Source organism: Coenobita brevimanus, chromosome 93 (assembly GCF_032717465.1).
Source record: "Coenobita brevimanus isolate Jiangsu-jjx chromosome 93, ASM3271746v2, whole genome shotgun sequence".
Lineage (NCBI taxonomy): Eukaryota > Metazoa > Arthropoda > Malacostraca > Decapoda > Coenobitidae > Coenobita > Coenobita brevimanus.
In genome coordinates this window covers 56,700,938-56,724,043 of record NC_137046.1, presented here as the reverse complement: position 1 = coordinate 56,724,043, position 23,106 = coordinate 56,700,938, and the positions used below count along the sequence as shown (strand labels likewise).

The following is a 23,106-nucleotide window of genomic DNA, read 5'->3' as shown; positions in this document are numbered from 1 at the left end:
GGTCATTTTTCTTGGTTATTCATTGTTAGAGATAGAGATGGAAATAATGGAACGGGCAGGGATGAACGGCGATGGGGGACTGGGCGAAGGAAAACAGACTGACAGACAGGCAGACTATACTGGCACCCTAACTGAATAAAATCGTCTGGCTTTAGATGGAATAGAGTAGTAGAGTTATCCCAACCATGAGAGAGTTAAGGGTGCCAGTATTAAACACCACGACTCACTCTTAGCTGACCAAAATCGTTTAGCTTTAACTGGAATAAATACGAGAGAAGACGTGGCCAGGAAAGGGTCAAGGATATTTGATTTCCTTCTGGTGGTTGCTTTGTCCTTAATTTCTGTGCATTTTTTGTGATATGCATGCAGAATATAGTGCTGAGAGGTGAGTGGAAAGTTTGGAGTTGTGATGAGAGGTGATACAGAGGCTTAGAATAGTGATAAGAGGTGATACAGAGGCTTGGAGTAGTTTTGAGAGGTTATACAGAGGCTTGGCATAGTGATGAGAGTTGATAGAGAGGTCTGGAGTAGTGATTAGAGACTATAGAGAGGCTTGGAATAGTGATGAGAGGTGACAGATAAGTTGGAATAGTGATGAGAAGCGAAAGAAATTGTCTGAGTGGTGATGAGGGGCGACAGAGAAGTTGGAGTTGTGATGAAAAGTGAAAAAATAATTTGGAGTAGTGATAAGAGGTGAATCAAAGGACTGGTGGTGGAGTTTTTTGGCGCGACCAGCCTGTATGAGCTACAGAATTTAGGCGTCTAGACAGATAATGATAAAATCCTATTAATCTGTCGGTCGACGCCCAATCCTGGAGTTCATCTAGTGGGGGTGCGACCAGGAAGCCCCCAAGCCTGTATCAGCATTCATCAATACTGACCCCGCCACTTTAAGTAAATAAATGTTGAATATAAAGTGAAGGTAAATGAACAATGGCCAATCTCTCTCCCCACCCCATCCCCCCACCTCTCTCACTCTCCCCTAACCCCATCCCTTCCTCCTCCCCCCCCTCTCTCTCTCTCTCTCTCTCTCTCTCTCTCTCACACACACACACACACACACACACACACACACAACGCGGAGGTCTTGCATGGAAGGACCCAAATACATAAGCGATATCACTACCTAAATTTGGTTAGGTTAGGGTAGGTTAGAGTAAGCTGTTGGGTTAGGCTAGGTTAAGTTAGCACTTCCAAGGCATCTATGAGGAGGAAGAGGGTAGGTGTAGTAGCCGGGCAGCCTGTGTTCTCTCTCCCCTGGGGCAAGATCTGTGAAGCTGGCGGAATAATTAGGCAGAAATAAGTTAGTAGCCCTACCTCCCTTATACGGGCTCGCTCGCTATTAGAAGGAGCGCCACAATGAAGTCGCCACCTAACTATGTCAACAGGGGCCGATCGTTCATATACAATACCTCTTAGAGTAATTGTGGTTGTGTGTACATTTCATCCATCACAGGACTATTGGAGGCCCGTCTAAATAGATTTCCTCAAAGACCAGCAAACATTTCTACCTACGTTTTATTTATCGTAGTTTATTGAGGACTGACCTAATAGATTTACTCATAGGTATACAGTTTTTCATATACAGCATACTGTACATTATAGTCCCATTGAGCTCTTGTCAACATAGAGGTCCTCACGTACATGGATGGATATTTATTTGTTCGTATGCCATATAGATTTTCTGTATTGAGATCTCCCATTAAGGTGAATTACAGTCTTAAGGAAGTACTGTATTTACCTTGTTATTGAGAGGTTCCGAAGGTTTGAAAATGGAGTGAACGAATGTGCTGTACAGTATATGGTTCACTTCACTGGGTATTCTAATGAGTTTCTTCTGCTGTGTTTTCATGTTCTGCTTCCTGGATGATGATGATGATGATTTGTGAGGCTTATGGCAACTGCAGAGGCGTGGAACAAGATGTGGTTTCCCTGGTGCTTTTTCGGTGTGGAGATCTTAGAAGAGACTGGTTCGCCTTATGGTTTATTACTAGATAAACCTGTGTCTGAAGTTTTTATAGTATCATTTTTTTTTTTTTTCGCTGTATAGGATGAGAAAACAAAAGGAAGGGAAGTTGGGGAAGTTTGAAGGTTGGCCGAAGATGGGGAAGCACTTTGATAATATCTTTGAAAATTATGTAAACTTCGATCTACACCGAATTCTCTTGTACATAGGAAGGAAAAAAGCGATCTGTGATTAGATAAACATCGATGAGGTTTTCTCTCTGCACCGAAAGATCAACGGCCGAATTTATTGCTGATCGAACCCATGCGGTCCTGACCAGCTCACGGCCTCAAATATTATGTACATCACAACACACTTTAATTTGGGATCGTTTGTGTGAGAGGGGCGGCTGGAGAGGAGAAGAAGAAGAAGGAGGAGGAGGAGGAGGAGGGGACGGCGGTGCACTCGAGCTCATCTAAATAATGTGGGCCGCGGGGCTAGTCCATGATAGGTAAACACACTCCTCTCTCTCTCTCTCTCTCTCTGCTTATAAATATTTCTTGTTTCATCTTTATGGCTACAAGGAGTTGCTTTGTTTGTCTGTCTGCCTCTGGCTTTATATATATTAGATAAACACACTCCTACCGTGTCCCTCTCTGTACTCGTAAATTGTTCCCCTTTATTTACTTGCCTGGGAGTTCGTTTGGCTTTATTTTTTCTCTCCTTCTCATCTCCTTCGTTTTCTTCTCTGTGATACTGAAATATACTCATGTCACATCCCTTTTTCCCTCTTGATAACCTTTCTTCTACTTCTTTTTCATTTTCCTCTTCTCTCTCTCTCTCTCTCTCTCTCTCTCTCCAAAGGGAACAGCTTCTCCACTATTATTCCTATCTTGATGCCACATGACTTATTACCTATCCTGAGTTTGTATTTCTCCCACTAACTGATGTAGACTGTGTACTGACTCGGCTTCAAGAAATACAGTAATAGTGGACGAAAGATGCTTAATGGGTTTGATTTTAGATGTTACTTGAATTGTAAAGAACATAGCTAGTGTTTCTGTTTATCTATCTGGCTTTCTATCTTATATCTCTCTGTCTGCTGCCTGGCGCCCAGTTCCACAGTTCATCCAGGTGTTCTTAAAAAAAAAAAACATCAAGCCTCTCTTTCAGCATTCATCATGGTTTGTGCTGAATAATAAAAAAAAATGTTCCATTGCAAAACAGACTCCAAGGCTGACAGCTTGTAAACTTGTCCCTTCGAAATAAATAAAAAATAAAAACCCAAATTCAAGATTCGTTAATTTTGGGATGCCTGGACTCACTGCATAAAAAAATGACTGGAATTTATAGGCCATGGCAGACAGACTGAGCAACACAGTTCCAGAGTTGATCAGTTGCAAGTATGAAATAATTGAGGGTACCGGCTGATTTTTGCATTGGATTGTTCAACAGGAAATCTAATATTGTTATTGTCCATTAGTATACAGTAGATTAACTAGCTGATTTGACAATGTTGAAATGCAAACTTTTTTTTCATCATCAGCCGGAGTGATATCAGCGATTAAGAGAAGACCGCGGACGATGTGGAAAGATAAAAAGGAGGCGTGCGTGTCGGGGGACTGCTTAGAGTAGCGGGGTAGAGTGGTGCTTAGTTGTGACAGAGAGGCCCTCAGGTATCACTGTCGAGGCCATCTTGCACTGGGCAGACAGGCAATAAGATAGATGGATAGACCAACACACAGGCACCCGTAAAAACTATGGCGTAGCCCGTGTGCGGGCGGGACCACCATCAGGTTGCCTCTTCCGAGTCGCCTACCCTCGGATCGATCCCGCCCTATGTCACCCGCGCGGGAGGGGGAGGCAGGGGTGAGCGGGGGTCCGGAGCTTGATGTATGCCCCCACATTTCTCAGTGTCGGTGGGCGGGCTGTGCATTCTTCTGGCGCACCCCGGCTCCACACACGCCCAGATTAAAACCAGGGTTCGGGGGGCTGCTCATGATGGCATTGCTAACACGGTTCAATTTGTTGCGACGCTTTGCCAATGATGACCGCGGCGAAAATTGATGGTTAAGAAGTCCTAAAATTGCTGCTTCATGATTGCGTGTTTGTCTTTTTTTCACTTACGTCGGGAAGAGAATGGGTGGGAGTTAATTCGTAGGTTGTGGTGGGAGGCGGCGTGACGCCCCGAGTGGGAAGCCTGGCGGCTCTGGACTCCATTAAGGTAACAATGGGCTAATGTCGCGCTGCCAGGTCTCTTGCAGCGCCCCTTCGCCTCGCCCTCCTCCCTGTCTCCCGCCCGACACCAACTAGATTTCTTTCACATTTGTCAGTGTCCGGTGCATTGACAGTGTCTCCTGGGGGCCGGCCTGCCTGTGTGCGGCGCCATTCTTTAGCCGCGTCGCCCGCCATTGGATGTGCGGGGTTGGATGTGCGGGGTCCCTGGGAGGCTGCTGCTGGTGGTGGTGGAGGTGTGGGAGCTCGTAAGGCTTCCTTTAATCGTTGCCGCCCTGCATCACACCTGGCAAGAACATAAATTATCCAAATGGCTGTCCCTGTCCTCCACCCACAATATTGCATTAGAGTGCTGAAGGTGTGTCAAGACGGTGGGAACTACTGGTCAGGGTCGGATTATCAATGAAAAAGGGGGCAGGAGACACCGTAACCTGGGCAAGCAGAATTTGAGAATACTGGTATGAAGATTTATAAGCCTACTCCTCATCTAATATTTCCACCTTTGTTAACACCATGCCTGCTTGAGTTAACCGCGGATGACAGCACACGCAGATGTAGCATGTTAGTCCCATATTGATTATGTTTTTTTAGTCACTTTATGATAGAACAGAACCCAGGACCTACTCGACCCCCAGCTTCTCAGTTCGGTGGCATTTCTTTATTTTCGCTATCTCAAGACGACTTCATTCACCATAGCAGAGGCTTTAGCGAAATGATGGGGTTAGACGTGTTTCAAATCCCTTCACTATCAAAAGTATCTCTACAATTGGGTAGAAAGCATCTGATGGTATCAAAAGTAAGGGAAAAAGGCGTCGTAATGCTGAAGGGGTTGAGGGTTCCCTTGATCCTCTACCTTACAGGTTTAATATTGCATATTGCATGTTAATAACGTCGTTTATGGTATTTATGCAAACTATGTCGGTATCAGGAACACGAAAACAACACTCATGCAAGAGGATATTAATTCTTTCAAGCACAGGATGTCGTTTATACTTTGCTCTTGTTACCATCAGTCTGTTCTTGTTTCCATCAGTTTGTTCTTGTTAGCATCAGTCTGTTCTTGCTACCATCAGTCTGTTCTTGTTAGCATCAGTCTGTTCTTGTTACCATCAGTCTGTTCTTGTTACCATCAGTTTGTTCTTGTTAGCATCAGTCTGTTCTTGCTACCATCAGTCTGTTCTTGTTAGCATCAGTCTGTTCTTGTTAGCATCAGTCTGTTCTTGTTAGCATCAGTCTGTTCTTGTTACTATCAGTCTGTTCTTGCTACCATCAGTCTGTTCTTGCTACCATCAGTCTGTTCTTGTTAGCATCAGTCAATTTAATTCATCTTGGGAAATAATGATTGATTCTGAGGGGTCAGATAGAACCTTCATTTACCCCTTCAGTAAGAGAAACGTTTCCTTGGATGAATAAACTCGTCTGAAGATAGCAAGAATAAACCAATCAAAGAGGCCACCAGAGGGGTTCAGATTTATAAAGTTAAAATGCAAAACAAGAGGTGTCCGGGAGCCTCCCCAGCCCATGAGAGCACGGTGCCATGAGTCAGAGAGGGCGCCACTGTCAGGGTCAGCTGGAGAATACAGCAGTCGGCGGGAAGTGACGAATTACCACTATCACTTCTTTTACTGTTCCTCACATCTTACATTTAACTTATTTTTCCCGCTACGTTTTACCTTAGTGCAAGTTCTTCATTATTACTTCCTTCTAAATAAAACAAAAATAGTTCTGGAAATAAAAGAAGAATCACAACAAAAGTGACTATTTACCACCTGTCCGGTTGCAATCGACATAGAAAATAAAGAGTTCTGGGGACTCGAAATCGCATTCACATCCATCTAAGATTTACCATTTCCTGTTGAATTACCGCCATCAAGAAAATAAGTTCTAGGGAGCAAAATGCATACCTACAGCTGTCGAAGGAACCTGACGATTTACCTCTTTCATTTCCAAATCACCAAGTAAATAGAACTCTGAAGAAAAAATAATCCTGTTAAACTTTCACCAGATTCCCTCTTCATATTCAGTTTAAACCCAAATACAAAGGTAAAAAATTCATTGTCATATAATTAGTCCTTTATCTTTAACTTACCTGTAGTTCATAGTGCCTCTCATCGACAAAATCACCTGTGTCACTTCATTCTTCAAGAAAACCCTCGCCCGACCTCTTGCACACTTGCTTATTGATTGTCAGTCTGTTTTTGTATCAATTGGCATAGTTACAGAATTAATCTGGTTCTCCGACTACCTCTTTCCCTTGCTCCATCTCTAGACAGCCTGTTTCACCTCTTGAACACTTGTCTACCTTTCCCTCTCACCCCATCCCTGGGTTGCCATCCTCTCCTGAATACCAGTTTGTTTTTCCATCTCACCCCATTTCAGGGTTGCCTATGTCACCTCTTAATTCCCTGTCATCTTCTCTTTCTCTCCGTCCTCTTACGAGTTGCCTGTCTCACGTCCTGAACTTTTCCTTCTCAAATCTTGAACCTATAGTTGTAGTCTGCTGTAATGGCCGTTGTGTCAACAGCCATTAAACAATTTTCCCCAACTAAAAAATATTCCATATTCCATCACTATGTTCCCTGTCACATCTCTTGAAACTCCTGCATATCCAAGTCGCCTCAGCCAAGCCACAGTTAAACACAAGTATGTCTCCCCATTCTTCAACCAAATCAGAGAGGACAGATCAATACCCTACCATGCAATTTCACTGGACACACTGAGAATACCTAGACAGAAAAACATCTATACCGCTATATTATCTCAGGCTCGACCTTTCAGCTTCCTCCTAATTCAGACTCTTGTTCCTAGACTCAAATTACACCCGCCTCGCGAAGTGCCGGTAAAGACAATGCAACACCTGAGTATTTTACACGTCGATTACGATTGCAAGAGAAAGACTTACGGTGATTCATCAAACGCTCAGGTACTGACACTTGCACTCAGATTTATACGTGCTTACATTCTCTCACTCGCACACACACACACACACACACACACACACACACACACACACACACACACACACACCCCGCTCGCTGGTGCAGTGGTAACGTTCCCGCTTGCCATCTGGTAGACGGGAGTTCGCGCCTCGCTCAGGATGCGAAAAAGTTCACTGACGAAGTGGGTGGTTACTGTCCCCCTTGAGCAAGGGGATGGGTGTGTGCGTGTGTGAAGGTTACAGCCTTGCCCTTAGATCGGACTATATGAGCTCTCAGCTCCCTTCCGGGAGGGTAAAAGCTGACGATCACGACCATCAAGTGATCCTGACCGATCCGGTGAATTACACACACACACACACACACACACACAGAGGAGGGGGAGTTAGCAGGTGTATATCACAGGTAATAAACGGGTCCATAATACGTAATAAAAGGAATATATGTGTGGTAGTTTATCCCCCGCTGTGAGGTTGGATGCCCCCCCGCCGCGCTTACCACACCTCCTGCTGGCCCTCTCTCACTCACTCTCCTACCTGATCAACTCCCTCTCTCATCCAAGCTGCATCTTTCTTTATTTTTACCGTACTCTCTCTCTCTCTCTCTCTCTCTCTCTCTCTCTCTCATCATCATGCCGTGTCTTTCCATACTCCACCATTTCTTTACCACACCTGTAGCACCTTTTCAGTTACCCTCCCTCACCTCATCACAACATCCCTTATCACGTCATAAACTCTCTCACCTTGCAACACCTACACCCCCCTCCCTCCACCAAACATACACCCTCCCTCACCTCACTGTTCCAGCCCTTACCACATATCTTCGCCCTCCCTCATCACACTCCATTAATTCATCTCTATAATTCCACATCATGCCACACATTCTATCACCTCACCATATGAACATCCTCCCTCACCACTCCCTCGCATGACCACACCCTCCCTCCCATCCTCACACCCTCTTGCACCACACTTCCTTACCTCATATTCCACCATTCCCCATCATGTCACTCATTCTTCTAGCCACATCAACACCCTTCCCCACCACACCATCTCTCGCCACACTATACGGTACCTAACCTCTCCACATCCGCACACTCCCTCACTACACTCTCTGCCACTTCACCCCACACCGTCTCTGTACTGATGATGTGTCAGCCTTAATCACATACTCTGCCCCGTCACGTGAAAACATACGAATGAAATGGTATCCTAATTTATCTCCAGATCAAGAGATTTTTCCTAGCTCGTGTAAAACATCGTCTGGAGATTAAAAAAAAAAAAGAAACGAAAAGTCTTATGGAACTCAAGGATTTACTAGAGGCTGTTTCTAAGCACCTCAGTACAAGAAGCCTCTCCTAAGCTGAACAAAGTCTAGCAAGTATTAGAAACGAAAAGACGTCACCGTGTTGAAAGGCTGAATATACAGTACTATAATACACACGCTGCAGCTTCTAAAATGGTACTTGAATCTTGCCATAACTACACACAGCCACATTATAGATTCATTAGCTGTGTCCACCTAGACATTCCAGGCTAATTGCTTAAACTACCTTCTTGATTAATGATGGGGGAGCTGTGATGGCCAGAGCGGAAATGACGATTATAAGGAAACTGAAGTAATGACCTAGAGCTTAAATCTTCCTTTCCTCTCTCTCTCTCTCTCTCTCTCTCTCTCTCTCTCACTCTCTCACTCTCTCTCTCTCTCTCTCTCTCTCTCTCTCGTTCGTTGTCTTTCACACCTCGTTTTCTCCAATAAATCTCTCCTCTTATCTCCCATCTGGTCTGCCACTCTCAATTGCACTGTTATCTCTCTCCGTATCTTTCCCATCATTATTTTAACCTCTCTTCTATTATTATTTTTTTCGCATTCTAATATCTTCTCTATTATATATGCTACGTTAAATTCTGTCTCTATCTCTCTCTGTCTCTATCGTTGTCTGCCTCGTTGGGACCATAGAGTCTGTGTGATTTGCGTATCTGTGTAACTATGTATAATTTATATTCTACTGACTTCGGTAACATTATCATAAATATTAGAGCTTTCTGAATCTCTCTCTCTCTCTCTCTCTCTCTCTCCACCTTGAATGATGGGAGTACGAGAAGAGAGAGAAAGAAAAGTTATCGCCCCACCCCGCGTCTCTCTCTCTCTCTCTCACACACACACACACACACACACACACACACACACACACACACACACACACACGCCGCCATCACGCTTTCGGCCACTCGTGAAAAAGGCCGGAAATTCATTATTGGTAATTGGACAACAGGAATTTTAGTCTAATATCTTTTCCGGTAATTACAAGGCTCTTCTTGGGATTCAATTTCCACGATACCATCTCTTCGGGGCCTCTGTCACTCTCCTATTTGGGATGGGCATTGGGAGAGTCGTTGATGAGTAGGGACAGAAGTGGCTTGAGGATCTTCGGGGATGAGAGAGAGAGACAGAGAGAGAGACAGAGAGAGAGACAGGGAGAGAGAGAGAGGTTGGGGGACTATTCTGTGATGTTCGGTACTATTTTGGGATATTCCTTCATGAGTAAGGACAAATCGTCTGGAGGTCATTTCGTCGAGGCCACCGATTACGGGATGAGGCATCGGACTATGGAGGCAGATGGATAGAGAGCAAGATAGACAGACTGATAGAAAGATAGATAGACAGACAGATAACAGACGATGAGGAAATGATAAGGAAGATTAGGAGACCATCATGACCTGGGGGATGGAATAATGACAACGAGACCGAAATGACGAGGACACCAAAATGACTGGGAGACTGAAATTACCGGGAGAGACCAGTGATGACCAAAACAAAAATGTTAAGAGACCAAAATGGGATGCAGACCAAAACGACCATGAGATCACAATTGCATGGAGACCGAAAGGCAAAGAAATGTAAATACTGACCGAAATGATAAGAAAGCCAAGTTACTGGGAGACCGAAGCGACCCAACTGAGTGACCGAACTGACCGAAAGAATGAGCTGACCACGAGAAGAGGTGGGAATTCCAAATACTTTACCTACCCACCTTTTTCCTCTTATCTCCTTCCTCTGCAGTTCTTTATGCGATCCTTCTCCCTTTCCCCCAACCCTTCCCGACCCAAGCCAGACCTTTCCCTCCTCTTCCCAGCCCTTTATCATATCCTTCCCCTAGTCTCTCTCTCTCTCTCACTTTATAGACTACCCTGTTATTTGATCTCATCCGCCACAACTGTCCTCCATCCCATACAAAACCCGCGATAAAAAAGGCCAATGATAAGCAGAACGACAGATGAAAGCAATATCGATAATAGGCGAAAGAGAGAAACGCAATTACCACTACAGACAAAGCCGCTGAAAATAAATTCCCCATAATATTCGCCCTGACTGCAATACCTCCTTGGTTATTGAGGATGTCTTGACAGTTGTGGGTGGGAGGGGGGAGTGATACGGTAATTATATAAAAAAAAAAAAAAGAAAAGGGAGAGACAGAGAGAGAAAGAGAGACGGCTAATTATGGTAATTTATGCCAGATATACAATGAAAACTCGGGAAAATAGCTGCGTTGGAGGACGAAGGGAAAAAAATTATGTGAGTGTTATTAGATGCGTTTTTCTCTTTTTATTCCCAGGCGTGTTTCTCTTCCTGTGGTTGAAATTTCAGACACACGAACATAAAAAGAGGGAAATGATGTGACTGATGATTTGACACACAAGTTACGGTATCGGGACGGACGCTGTTTACGATCGAGCCCACTTAATGACACAGAGGGGAGACATGCGACACAGAGGCGAGGCATGTGGCACGGAGAGGAAAAATGTGTACTGCATCGCGTTTACTGTGGCCCCGGAGAGCTGGAGATGCTGGTGTGTGTGTGTGTGTGTGTGTGTGTGTGTGTGTGTGTGTGTGTGTGTGTGTGTGTGTGTGTGTGTGTGTGTGTGTGTGTGTGTGTGTGTGTGTGTGTGTGTGTGTGTGTGTGTGTGTGTGTGTGTGTGTGTGTGTGTGTGTGTGTGTGTGTGTGTGTGTGTGTGTGTGTGTGTGTGTGTGTGTGTGTGTGTGTGTGTGTGTGTGTGTGTGTGTGTGTGTGTGTGTGTGTGTGTGTGTGTGTGTGTGTGTGTGTGTGTGTGTGTGTGTGTGTGTGTGTGTGTGTGTGTGTGTGTGTGTGTGTGTGTGTGTGTGTGTGTGTGTGTGTGTGTGTGTGTGTGTGTGTGTGTGTGTGTGTGTGTGTGTGTGTGTGTGTGTGTGTGTGTGTGTGTGTGTGTGTGTGTGTGTGTGTGTGTGTGTGTGTGTGTGTGTGTGTGTGTGTGTGTGTGTGTGTGTGTGTGTGTGTGTGTGTGTGTGTGTGTGTGTGTGTGTGTGTGTGTGTGTGTGTGTGTGTGTGTGTGTGTGTGTGTGTGTGTGTGTGTGTGTGTGTGTGTGTGTGTGTGTGTGTGTGTGTGTGTGTGTGTGTGTGTGTGTGTGTGTGTGTGTGTGTGTGTGTGTGTGTGTGTGTGTGTGTGTGTGTGTGTGTGTGTGTGTGTGTGTGTGTGTGTGTGTGTGTGTGTGTGTGTGTGTGTGTGTGTGTGTGTGTGTGTGTGTGTGTGTGTGTGTGTGTGTGTGTGTGTGTGTGTGTGTGTGTGTGTGTGTGTGTGTGTGTGTGTGTGTGTGTGTGTAAAAAGTTAAAGCAAATAGGTGGAGTGAACATAATGAAGTCAAATGGTGTTAGGTTACGGCAGATGGCATTAGATTATTGTAAATGTTGCCTGAGGGTGTCTGGAGGAGTTATATAGGTAAATCACTGTGGTAGGGGGTGTTAGGGAGGTAAATAATGGTGTTAGGTGGCATTAGGTAAATCATGGTGTGAGATGGTATTAGTGCTGAGTTGTAAATCACTAGACACTGCTGTAATGTGCTGCTCCTCCTTGCTTGTTTAGCCTTTCTTTTTTAAATTGTATCACTTCTCTTGGTGGTAAACGGAACAACGATTATGATGATGCGAACGATGATAATGATGAAGATGGTGATGATGATGATTTTGAATGCATTATGCTTTGTATACTGTAATTATGTTGCTGTGGTACGTTGTCTTGTGCTTTTATGTTCCATGCTGTATTATTATGCACTGTGCTATTTCATTAAAAAAAAAAAAAGAAAGAAACAAAATTGGCTGGGAGTTTGCAAAAGCCATCCCCTTCAAAGTAAATCAAAGTAAAGAAATGTAGTGTCAAGACCTCTTTCACTTCGAGGTACCGGGAAGAATTATGTTTAAAAGTCTGGAGGCAGGTTATTATGTTGCGTGGTGTGTTATGCGGTGTGCTTTGCGTCGTAAGAAGTGTTCTGTGGGAGCGTGTGTCGTGTGTGTGTTGTTGTGCGCTGTGTTCTGTGTGTCATGTGAAATATTGATGTGTGCTGTGTTCTTACGAGCTGTATTGTTATTACGTTATGTAAGTAGAAGTGGAAGGTATGTATTCTGTTGCGAGCTGTGTGGTGTTATGTGATAATGTTGTTCCGTGTTGTGTGATATGATGTGGTAGTGCTGTGGTGCTTTACGGTAGCGTTGTTATGAGATGTGTGGTGTTATGTGGTAGTTGTTTCGCGCTGTGTGGTGCAAAGAGGTGGTGCAGTTGCGTGTTGAATACCCCCGCCGTAGCAGCACCTCCCTAGCTTCACCTGTCGGACTGTCTACCTGTCTGTGCTTCACCCTCATTACGTGTCTGGCAGGGGGATAATGACACTGATAGCCGATCCACTAACAGCCTCTCACGCCGGGATCCATACCGCTAATTATGCCCCAAATACAGACACATTTGTACCTTCAACCCATCACGTGTTCTGATCAGCATTCTTTTCATCACGTGTTCCGATCAACGTTCTTCTCATCACGTGTTCTGATCTACTCGTACGTTCTTCTCATCATGTGTTCTGATCAACGTTCTTCTCATCACGTGCTCTGATCAGCGCTCTTCTCATCACGTGCTCTGATCAGTGCTCTTCTCATTACGTTTTCTGGTCAACGTTCTCACATTCACGTCGCGTTAACCCTTTTTCTAGAGTGGCGTACTTAAAACTCTGATTCTTACTATCTGCGGGCAACTCTATTCCACTTTGGAGAGGCTTTTCGATTTGGACGGGTTAGATAAAGCCTTCACTGGGTTAGATAAAGCCTTCACTGGGTTAGATAAAGCCTTCACTGGGTTAGATAAAGCCTTCACTGGGTTAGATAAAGCCTTCACTGGGTTAGATAAAGCCATCATTGGGTTAGATCAAGCCTTCACTGGGTTAGATAAAGAATTCATATGGGTTAGATAAAACCTTCACTGGGTTAGATAAAGCCTTCACTACATAAAGTTATTTCTCAAGTTGAATAAAATTGACTGGTGGTAGCGAGAATAAGTTCCTTTGCACTAGAACCCCTCACAGAACCGTCCTAGAGCATCGTAGAGCTAGAACCGTCATAGGGCGGCACAGAGCTACTTACTGAACCGTTTTAGAGCATCACAGAACCGTCCTAGAGGATCACAGACCCGTCTTAGGGGATCATAGTTTTGTTCTACAGCATCATAGAACCATCCTAGAGCATCACGAAACGCTTCATAGAACCACTGTGGAGCATCATAGCAGTGATCTACAGCATCACTAAACCCTCCTAGAGCATCATAGTATCATCGTAGAGCATATCCGCGTGGCAAGATACGGGTGGGCAGGGAGGGAGGCAGGGTTGCGTGTGCCCCCTGGTGGTAGGGAAGCAAGACGTAACAGCGGCGGCAGCACCTTATGACAAGCGGTGTTAGGCGCCCAGCAGGGAGCCTCACTGACCTCCACATTACCCACGCGAGCCTCACCACTATACCTCCCCCGACACTTCACCGCCCAGACCTTCCTCCACCACCTATTTAACGTATTAAAATGTCATGTAAACCCTACAGTTTAATGCCAGGATATACATGATTGGTATTGAGCTACTCTCAGGGCCGAACACTGGGAAGAATAGACAAAGAGAGTGGCGCGCTGAGCCAAGGTGCGAGCGGGAACTTTTTACCTTACGATATGGCAACACATCTCCAAAACACGTTAAGGCTACGCGGAACATAATTGACTTATGTACATAGTTCACCGTGTGGGACTACTATATCATCCTGGTAGCAAGGGTAGGGTGCTCCTTGGGCTGACATGGCCTCGGCGAGCAACTAACTGCACCTCGACTAAAACACTTTGCTTGGGGAAGAGTTTAGTACCCCCTCAAGATGCTGTGGGCAGATGGTTTTCATGATTCTTATGGGCGAGGCGCAGGGCATGAATTGCAACCTCCTGCGTCTGTGGAGGTATATATGCCCAGCTGTTCTCGCTGCTGACGTTCACAGGGTCGTATTTCCACACATAAATGTACAACCGCGTCTCATGTAGTTTGTGTCTCTGTCTTGCATTCTCCATGAGCTTCATTTTCCTTGTGTTTCTAGGGATGCTGAAGTTTACCGTTGACATTGAACTTAGTATTTTTTTTTAACTATGTGCGAGTATTGTCAATATTACTGAGCCCATTGATGAACTTTCATTTCACCAGTAGATGTATCGCACTGTACCCATAATTTAACTTGGCTTAGTGAGTGCATGGCACAGTATTACAATACATGGAGACCATGTGGCAAACAGTTAACTCTGATAAAGACTGAAATATCGAGCATTTCTATCTTGCTGCCACTAGATTAAGAAGTGATTAATCGTTGTTTAAGGGTTTAAAACAGTTTCCACAGACTTTATGATGACAACACATATCTGAACTACTTGATTCTTGCTACCACTAGACAATTTTATTCAGCTTTGGAGTGGCTTTGAGTCGTCTAAATGTTAAAGGCGAAATGTGTTTTCTTCAAAATTCCCTCACTTTAGATTTTTAAAAAATCTTGCCTTCTGCTCCATTTAGTACCACCCATCACTCATGACTGGACTTTTACTTTTTTTTATAGGATGGTCTAAAATTTCACCGCCACGGCTGGTCAAAATAATACCCAGTTGCCGGAAGAGCAGGTCAAAAGGATCCGGTGAATTTATTGTCGGAGTTATGAATTGAGAAACGATTGTGGCTGGTCAGATAACAAGCGGCTAATTGGGTGCCTGAGTGGCCTATGTGACCGGCGGGAATGGCAATCACAACGTTATGAGGACAGCCCACGCGAGGTCGGCCGTCGTTTTTCATCAGCGGAGGGCAGTGCTGAGGAGACTGTAAAGAGGGACTGTCTCTAATAAATGTGCTGTGCTATCTGATGTCATTTATAACTCAGGTGTTGCAACACTTGAGAAGTATGTGATGGTGCTAAGTGGAAAATATTCATAGCATTTTCCTTTAGTAAATCCCCAGACCCAGACGTAAAAGTGAATGTCTCTGAAAAAAATGTGCTAATGAATGTGTCTTGCTATCTAATGTAATTCATAACTCAATTGTTGCGACACTTGAGAAGTATGTAATGGCGTTAAGTAGGAAAGGTTCAGAGAAATTCTCCTTTCGTAAATTCCCAAGCCAGACTCTAAAAAGTGAATGTCATTAATAAATGTGCTAATAAATGTATCCTACTATCTGATGTAATTTATAACTAAGCCGCAGCAGCACTTGAGAAATATGTCATGGCGCGAAGTGGAAAAGGTTCAAAGCAATTTTCCTTTAGTAAATCCCCAAACCAGACTGTAAAGGAGTGTCTTTCATGAATTAATCCTACAATGTTTTCTTGTCAGGTATAGTTACTCGGCAGCAGCGACGTATGAAAAGTATGTCATGGTGTTCAATGGGAAAGGCTCAAAGCAAAACTCCTTTAGTTAATTCAGTGAACAGATGGTAAAGAGGAAATCTGCCTCATAAAATTGGGTTGCAGTAGTTTCCTGTCTGGTTTAGTTTATTGCTTGGCTGTTGCAGCTCTTGAGGAGGGGGATGTAACGACGTGAGGGTACCAAGTGGGAGAAGTTCAGAGTAGTTTTTCTGAGGTAAATCTCCAAAATGGATTGCAAATTTGGAATCTTTCTAATATGGATTGTAAATTTGGAATCTTTCTAATATATGTGAGGTGCAGTGCTTTGATCAGGTGTATTGTAATATCCAGCCACAAGAACACTTAAGGGGATGTACTGGCCTGATGGTACTAAGTGGTAGAGATTCAAAGCAGTTTTCCTTTACTATTTTCTGAGAAGAGATTGATTAAGTGGCCACATCAAAGTAAAGCACCGCATACCTGTTCACAGTTCGGCGCCAGGTGGAATCAAATCAGGGATAAGAATTGAGTTAAAACAATCTGACATCTCTTGGACTGATAGATAAGCTCCCGGGGAATGATAAGAACGCTCGCCACAAAGAAGCTGATTTAAGATGACACGCCGTTATTACTAACTCGACTTATAATACCAGAGCACAGTTATTATTCTCTCTCTCTCTCTCTCTGTCTCTCTGTACTTATCTTTACTTTCCGCACTCCCTTTTGTGCTAGAACATTACAAAGGATGTGCATAACCTGAAGTAGAAGGGAAGGCAGGGGAGGAAGGCAGGTGTACCCGGGTGGCCTGTCCTGGTCCCTGCCTACCTGTGCACACCTCCAATTAACAGTGCCCCGGGACAACCCTGGACTGACCGCCGCACTGACCACCTCCATCCCGTCGCCTCATCATCATCATCTTTCCTTTCCTCACCTCTCGTTGTCCCTTTCCTTCATCATTATCATCATCATCTTTCCTTTCTTCACCTCTCACTATCCCCTCCCTTCATCATTATCATCTTTTCTCTTCTCACCTCTCACTGCCCGTCCCGTCATCATCATCATCATCATCATCTCTCCTTCTCTCACCTCTCAGCGTCCCTTCCTTTCATCATTATCATCTTTCCTCTTCTCACCCCTAACCGTTCCTCCCCTTGCTTCATCCTTTTCCTCACTTCTCACTGTCTCTTCCCCTCACAATTATCATCTTTCCTTGACTCACCACTCACTTTTCTATTCCTTGTTCCATCTTTTTCCTCACCTGACACTGTCTCTTTTCCTCCTCCTCCTCCTTCTCCTCCTCCTCCTCATCATCATCATCATCATCATCTTTCCTCATCTCTCACTGTCCTTTACCTCATCATCAACTTTTTTATTTTCCTCACCTCGGTCTTCCTTTCCTTGAGTATCTTTCTCCTTACTTCTCACTGTCCCTAATTGTCATCATCACCATGTCTCCTTTCCTCACCTCTCACTGTCCCTTCGCCTGGATCATCTTCCTCCATTTGGTTTAGCTAGACTATCTCTCTCCTTCCCTCCTTATATTCGCCACTCAGTTTAATTTATTCTAAGTGTTTATTTTAAACCCTTCGTCTCGTCTTTCTACGTATCTCATTTCCTTCCACAACGCATTTGCATGTTTTAAGTTTACTTCAGTTATTTTATTCAGCCGATCGCAATTCCTTTGTTCTTGAGTCTTGATCTTGTCTTTATGCCCAGTCATATCAAAAGTTTATTTAACCACCCATCATTAGTCATGCGTTTTTCGTCAGTCCATTTTCGTATATCAGCACCCTCCAGCATTAAGACATCATTCTCTAGCTTTTACTTTTCTCCAACTTTTCCATATTCATCGCCAAACCATTATAAAATAACCTCTACAAGCTACAGAGATTTTGCCCTATGTCGTATGAAATAGTCTGGTGTTAGGAATATATATATATATATATATATATATATATATATATAGTCAAAAACACACTTTCCCGAGCTGAAGGTAAAAAATGATTATATATTGTCATTTTTTTTTTTTATTACTCTTCCCATCTGTCCACAGTCCTTTATCATCTTCTTGGTTCCTTCCTGCCTGGTCGTTATTTTTATCAGCTCATAATACCCAAGTCTGACGTCGTATTTTTACTTTTTGTTCTTGCTTCATAAAGATTATTTAATTCAGATTATAAGAGACCCCTAAGCTCCATAAATACGTCTGCTGCCAGCAAGAATATGAGAGGAAAAAAATACATCATCGAAGTAAAGTTGCCATAATATACAGTATCAAGCCCACACACTCTAACACCCCCCCTATCCTCCCCCCAAACACTCTTTACATCCCCCCTCTCGTACCCTACACACTCTACATCTCCCCTCTCCTCTCCCCCACCACTTATCACCTATTCTCTCCGATAATTATACACAACACATGGGCAATATCTGTGCTGTTTCGCTTAATACCCTGTTTCAGCACCCATTAATATCAACATTCTCCCCCTGATTTTAATACTCATCTCACTGTAATCTGCAGCGGTGGTCATGGAACTCGTTATAAGTAGAATCTCACCAACAACTGTGCGAGGGCCTAACTGGATGAGGCCAATTGATGCGGCGTTTATGTCTGACCGGATGCTTTTTTTTTTTGCTGTCTTTAATCCGTTTGTTATTGGGATATCGATCTGTGATGGTGATAATGATGATGATGATGATGAGCAACAATAATGAGATGATGATGATGATGATGATGATGATAAAAATGTTGTCGCTATTGTTCTTCTTCTTTATGATGATGGCCATGATTAACTCCCACGAGGTCTTTCTTCTGTTTACATTTGTGTCGCGGTAACGAGGGTAAAACTGTGCCCAGGTCAAAGGATACGAGTCTCTGATTCATTAAAATAGCCTGTCGTCATATTTTTGGTAGATGATATAGTAAGAACCCTTTAGAAAGCCAGTGTTTCCTCCCTCAGCTTAATAAAATCGTCTGGCAGCAGAGGTAACCAGAATAACATATCTACGCAATAACCCGTCCTCTGAATGGTCAGGGAGTTTTAGCAAGAAACCAGGTATAAATTTCAGCGTTCGCTACTGTTGGCGATAAGACAGATGAACTAAAGATTAACGGTAATAATTGCACCAATAATAGGAGTGAAAACAGGAATCGTGGTAGTAGTAGTAGTAGTAGTAGCAGCTGTAGCAGCAACAGTGATTGTAGTGGTAGTAGTAGCAGTCAATGAAGTCATTATAGGAAAATATATTGGCAGTCCTTAATGAATCCACAAATACATAAACCTAATCGCTTCTCATAGGGTACTTACAGTTCATCCACTCATTTCCTCGTCTGCTAATGGACAGGAAACGCCAGTGGAACAATTATTCAGGTGTGTATGAGATGGGAGAAGGCATTTGATGGGGCAATTTAGATGATGAGATGAGTGGACGACACGGGTGGTGATTTGAGGGAGTAGGTGAGATAGTTATGATGTAAAGGTGTGGTAGGGTGAAGCGCTGGCGGGAGTGAGGTTAGTGGGGGTGTTGGGGGAGAGGGATGATAAGACGATCTGAAGTGGGTGATGGGAGCAAGATCTGATGGAGTGAAGGGGTGATTGTTGCAGGATATGAAGGTGTAAAGGGAACAAGATGTGATGGGGTGAGGGGGTGAAGGGATGGTGGGAGCAATATCTGATGGGATGAGGGGGTGTTAGCAGCAAGATTGCATGAGGTGAAGGTTTGATGGCTGCAGGGTGTGAAGGGGTGATGGGAGAGAGATCTGAGAGTCTGATAGGGTGAAGGGGTATTTGGAACAAGATCTAAGGATGCAAAACAGTGAAGCGGTGATGCGAGGAAGTTCTGATGAAATTGCAATAGAAGTAAGAAATGATGAGTCGACCGGCGCTAGATGTGATGAGTGAGGGAAGTAATGTGGGATGAAGGGGTAACAGAAGCAAAACTTTATTGGGAAACTAAGTGACATACAGTATGAAGTTTGATGAGAGAGAGAGAGAGAGAGAGAGAGAGAGATGCCTGATATTGATGACTCCTGTCTTACTTGGTTGGATCCGGTATGGTACGTGTTGCTTTCGACGGTACGGTACACGGTATCCCCGAGTCTGGCTCAGTCATAATTTACTTGCTCAGCCATTATGTGTGTGTGTGTGTGTGTGTGTGTGTGTGAGAGAGAGAGAGAGAAACATGCATATATAAACTTGTGAGCGAGAGATAAAGCCAGCAATAAACAAGAGAGAGAGAGAGTTATCACCTGCGCGCTATCTCAAGTCGACGATTTGTTTTCTCGGTTGTTCGTGTCGTCCCTTCAGATAGCCGAATCGATGTCTGACTTAGTATTCATAAGAGATCTTAACTATTTTTTATCGTAAGCAAATCTCCATATCAGTAAAATATTATCACGAGGGATGTTTCATAATTTTTTTTTTTTTTCTTTTTGACTCTACTTGTGAAATGTCTGGAAGGTGTACATATTAAGAAAAAATTACAACTAAACTAACTTACGCATAACTTAAGCACAAGAAAGTCCATGGGTGCTGTCCCTAGTGTATTTCATCTCTCTTCTGTCTCTGAGGTTGCTTTCTAATGCATGGAATATGTGTACATGGGGTTGATCATTCTATATTTAGGTATGATTTATGTCAGATTTATTACTTAGGTGTGTGTGTGTGTGTGTGTGTGTGTGTGTGTGTGTGTGTGTGTGTGTGTTAAGGATGCATGGGGTGCTGTAGGCTACGTGCTAAGACTAATTTCCATTTCGCCATGAACTCTGTATATAGTTTCTTCTATTTTCTTGTTTTCGTGTCCTCATATCTCCTTGTATAATGGCAGACAGGGATATGATGATGAAGATGATGATGATGATGATGATGATATATTAAGAAATAAGACTGTGATGAGTATATTGTGTTAAAAGAGAGGATGATAATGACGATGTGACTTATGAAATGGAAGACAGGGATACTAGTGTGATGATGATGATGATGATGATGATGCGTTAAGTAATAAGATTATGATGACTCTTGTCTTAAATAATAGGATGATAATGATGAAATGGCCCGTTGTGATGTGGGAAACAGGGATAGGATGATAATGGTGATGTTAAATTATAGTTTTCTCAGTTTTCCGATAGTGGTTATTCTAGACAATATTTAGCCCATCCTTTCCTGGCCAGGTGTTGTTGTGTCCCTGTATTGTCCGGCCGCTAATTACTACACCTCTAATGACAGGCCGGCAATTCGCCTCAGTAAATTAGGTATCTGAGGACCTCCCACGTCACAGGGCAGGTGTTCTCGTAGGTTAAGGAGGCTTCCTAGCACGTCTTCCTCGTCAGTTTATTTTGTGATTATTTTCTTTGATATTTTCTTGTATGCTGTTTATGCAGTCTGCGTTTATATTAAAAGGATATGAATAGCATTAAAGGAAACAATAAGGTGTAATAGGTAAAATATACGGTTAAGGAATATGTGCTGGAAAACTTATTAAGCTGACGAGAAGACGGAGCAGGGACTGTAGTGGGAGGAGGAGGGGGGTGTCAAGAGTCAGGAGTAAGTTAATGTCAGAAGGGGGATGTCAGGAGGAGACGGGATATCAGGTCGGAGTCATGACTTTCTGAGACAAGAGCAGTGTTGGGGGCGGGGCCACACTCGCCATTGGTCAAGACGGGTGTGGATGTTTACCAATAATTGACGGTGACGGGCAGGCAAGGGCGGGGAGGGGAGAGGGAAAGGGGCTTTCTGTCTACCTGGCCATCAATTAATCTAGGTGACCACAGGATATTTCCTTTTGCCATTTTCTTATATGTTTTTGGTTGTGTTACTAACGTATTGTTTTTTCCTCCCCAGGACCATCCTTCCTTGCGAGGGACGCCACTGGCCATGCTGGCGGCCCAGTGCAACAAACTGACTAGCAAGAGCCCGCCGCCGCTAGCAGACGCTGCAGTTGGGAAAGGATTTCACCCCTGGAAGAAGAGTCCTGTAGGGGCAGCAGCGGGGTCGGGAGGTGGAGCCTCGGGCGTGGGCACGGGGCAAAGGTCAGGCCCCGCCTCTTCGGCCAGTGGTGGTCATGGAACGGCCTCCTCCTCCAGCAGTTACCAGCGCCCAGCCGTGACGACCAGTGCGGCCTGCTCCTACCCTCAGCCCTCGGACCTGTACTTTCCCTCCTCCTCGGCCGGCGGACAGTCGGACTCAGCTCAGGCCACACTCCTATCAAAGGTGGACGGGTCTTCACACATACCAGCCATGAGTTCCATGTACTCGCGCGTGGCCGGCGTCACACACCCATACGAGTCCTGGCCCTTCAACAGCATGGCCGGGGCTGCCTCAGCTATTAAGCCTGAGGTGTCAGCAGTCAACTCCCTCAACACCACAAGCTGGTGGGACATGCACAGTGCCGCCGCCGCCTCGGCAGGCTCCTGGCTTGATATGTCAGGAGCAACGTCAGCGGGCCTGTCAGGTGTAGCTGGCATGTCTCAGATGGCCAATTACCCCACAGGCGACTACTCCACACTATCACACACACTAGCTGCCTCTAATACGGCACACCTCTTATCCTCTGGACAACATTTGTTGCAGGACACGTACAAATCAATGCTGCCTACACAGGGAATGGCCCCAGCCATGGGCTCCCCATTTGGGCTGGGCCAGCCCACCTTGCCGCAGGTGCCCTCTCCTCGCTCCCAGCGGCGCTACACAGGGCGCGCCACTTGTGACTGCCCCAACTGCCAGGAAGCTGATCGACTGGGGCCGGCCGGAGCACACCTTCGGAAACGGAACATCCACTCGTGCCATATCCCAGGCTGCGGCAAGGTCTACGGCAAGACGTCTCATCTGAAGGCGCATCTCCGCTGGCACACGGGTGAGCGCCCTTTCGTTTGCAACTGGCTTTTTTGCGGGAAAAGGTTCACGCGCTCAGATGAACTACAGCGTCATCTCCGAACCCACACAGGTGAGAAGCGGTTCGCGTGTCCCGTGTGCAACAAGAGGTTCATGCGGTCGGACCACCTTAGCAAGCACGTCAAGACGCACAACGCCTGCAGCGGCGGCAAGAAGAACAGCGACGGCAGTGAGTGTGACAGCGAGAACAGCCAGAGTGAACCTCCCTCCGTATCCTCCCCAGCCTCTGTCAACACACCGCCCATCAACACACCCACCACTCCCACCGCCCAGGCCATGAGTCCGCCCGCGCCAGACCTCAAACCTCTCGTGTGAAGGGCTCGGTCGTGGGCGGCCTCAGGACAGCCCCGGCAGCTGCCACCGCACCCGCCGCTGCTGGGGCAGGAGTGCCGGGCGAA

At 45.0% G+C, this 23,106-nt stretch overlaps 1 protein-coding gene across 4 annotated transcripts in view; it reads left to right on the top strand.

Moving 5' to 3' along the window:
- Sp1 (transcription factor Sp8) overlaps positions 1-23,106 on the top strand; it is a 156,298-nt gene that overhangs the window by 102,762 nt on the left and 30,430 nt on the right. For 3 of the 4 annotated variants that reach the window (XM_080282484.1, XM_080282486.1, XM_080282485.1), the window contains one exon: positions 21,659-23,023. In XM_080282484.1, the coding sequence (XP_080138610.1) occupies positions 21,659-23,023 (1,365 nt within the window). Of the gene's footprint in view, positions 1-21,658; positions 23,024-23,106 lie in introns of those variants that run through there. The other variant, XM_080282487.1, reaches the window with a different exon arrangement.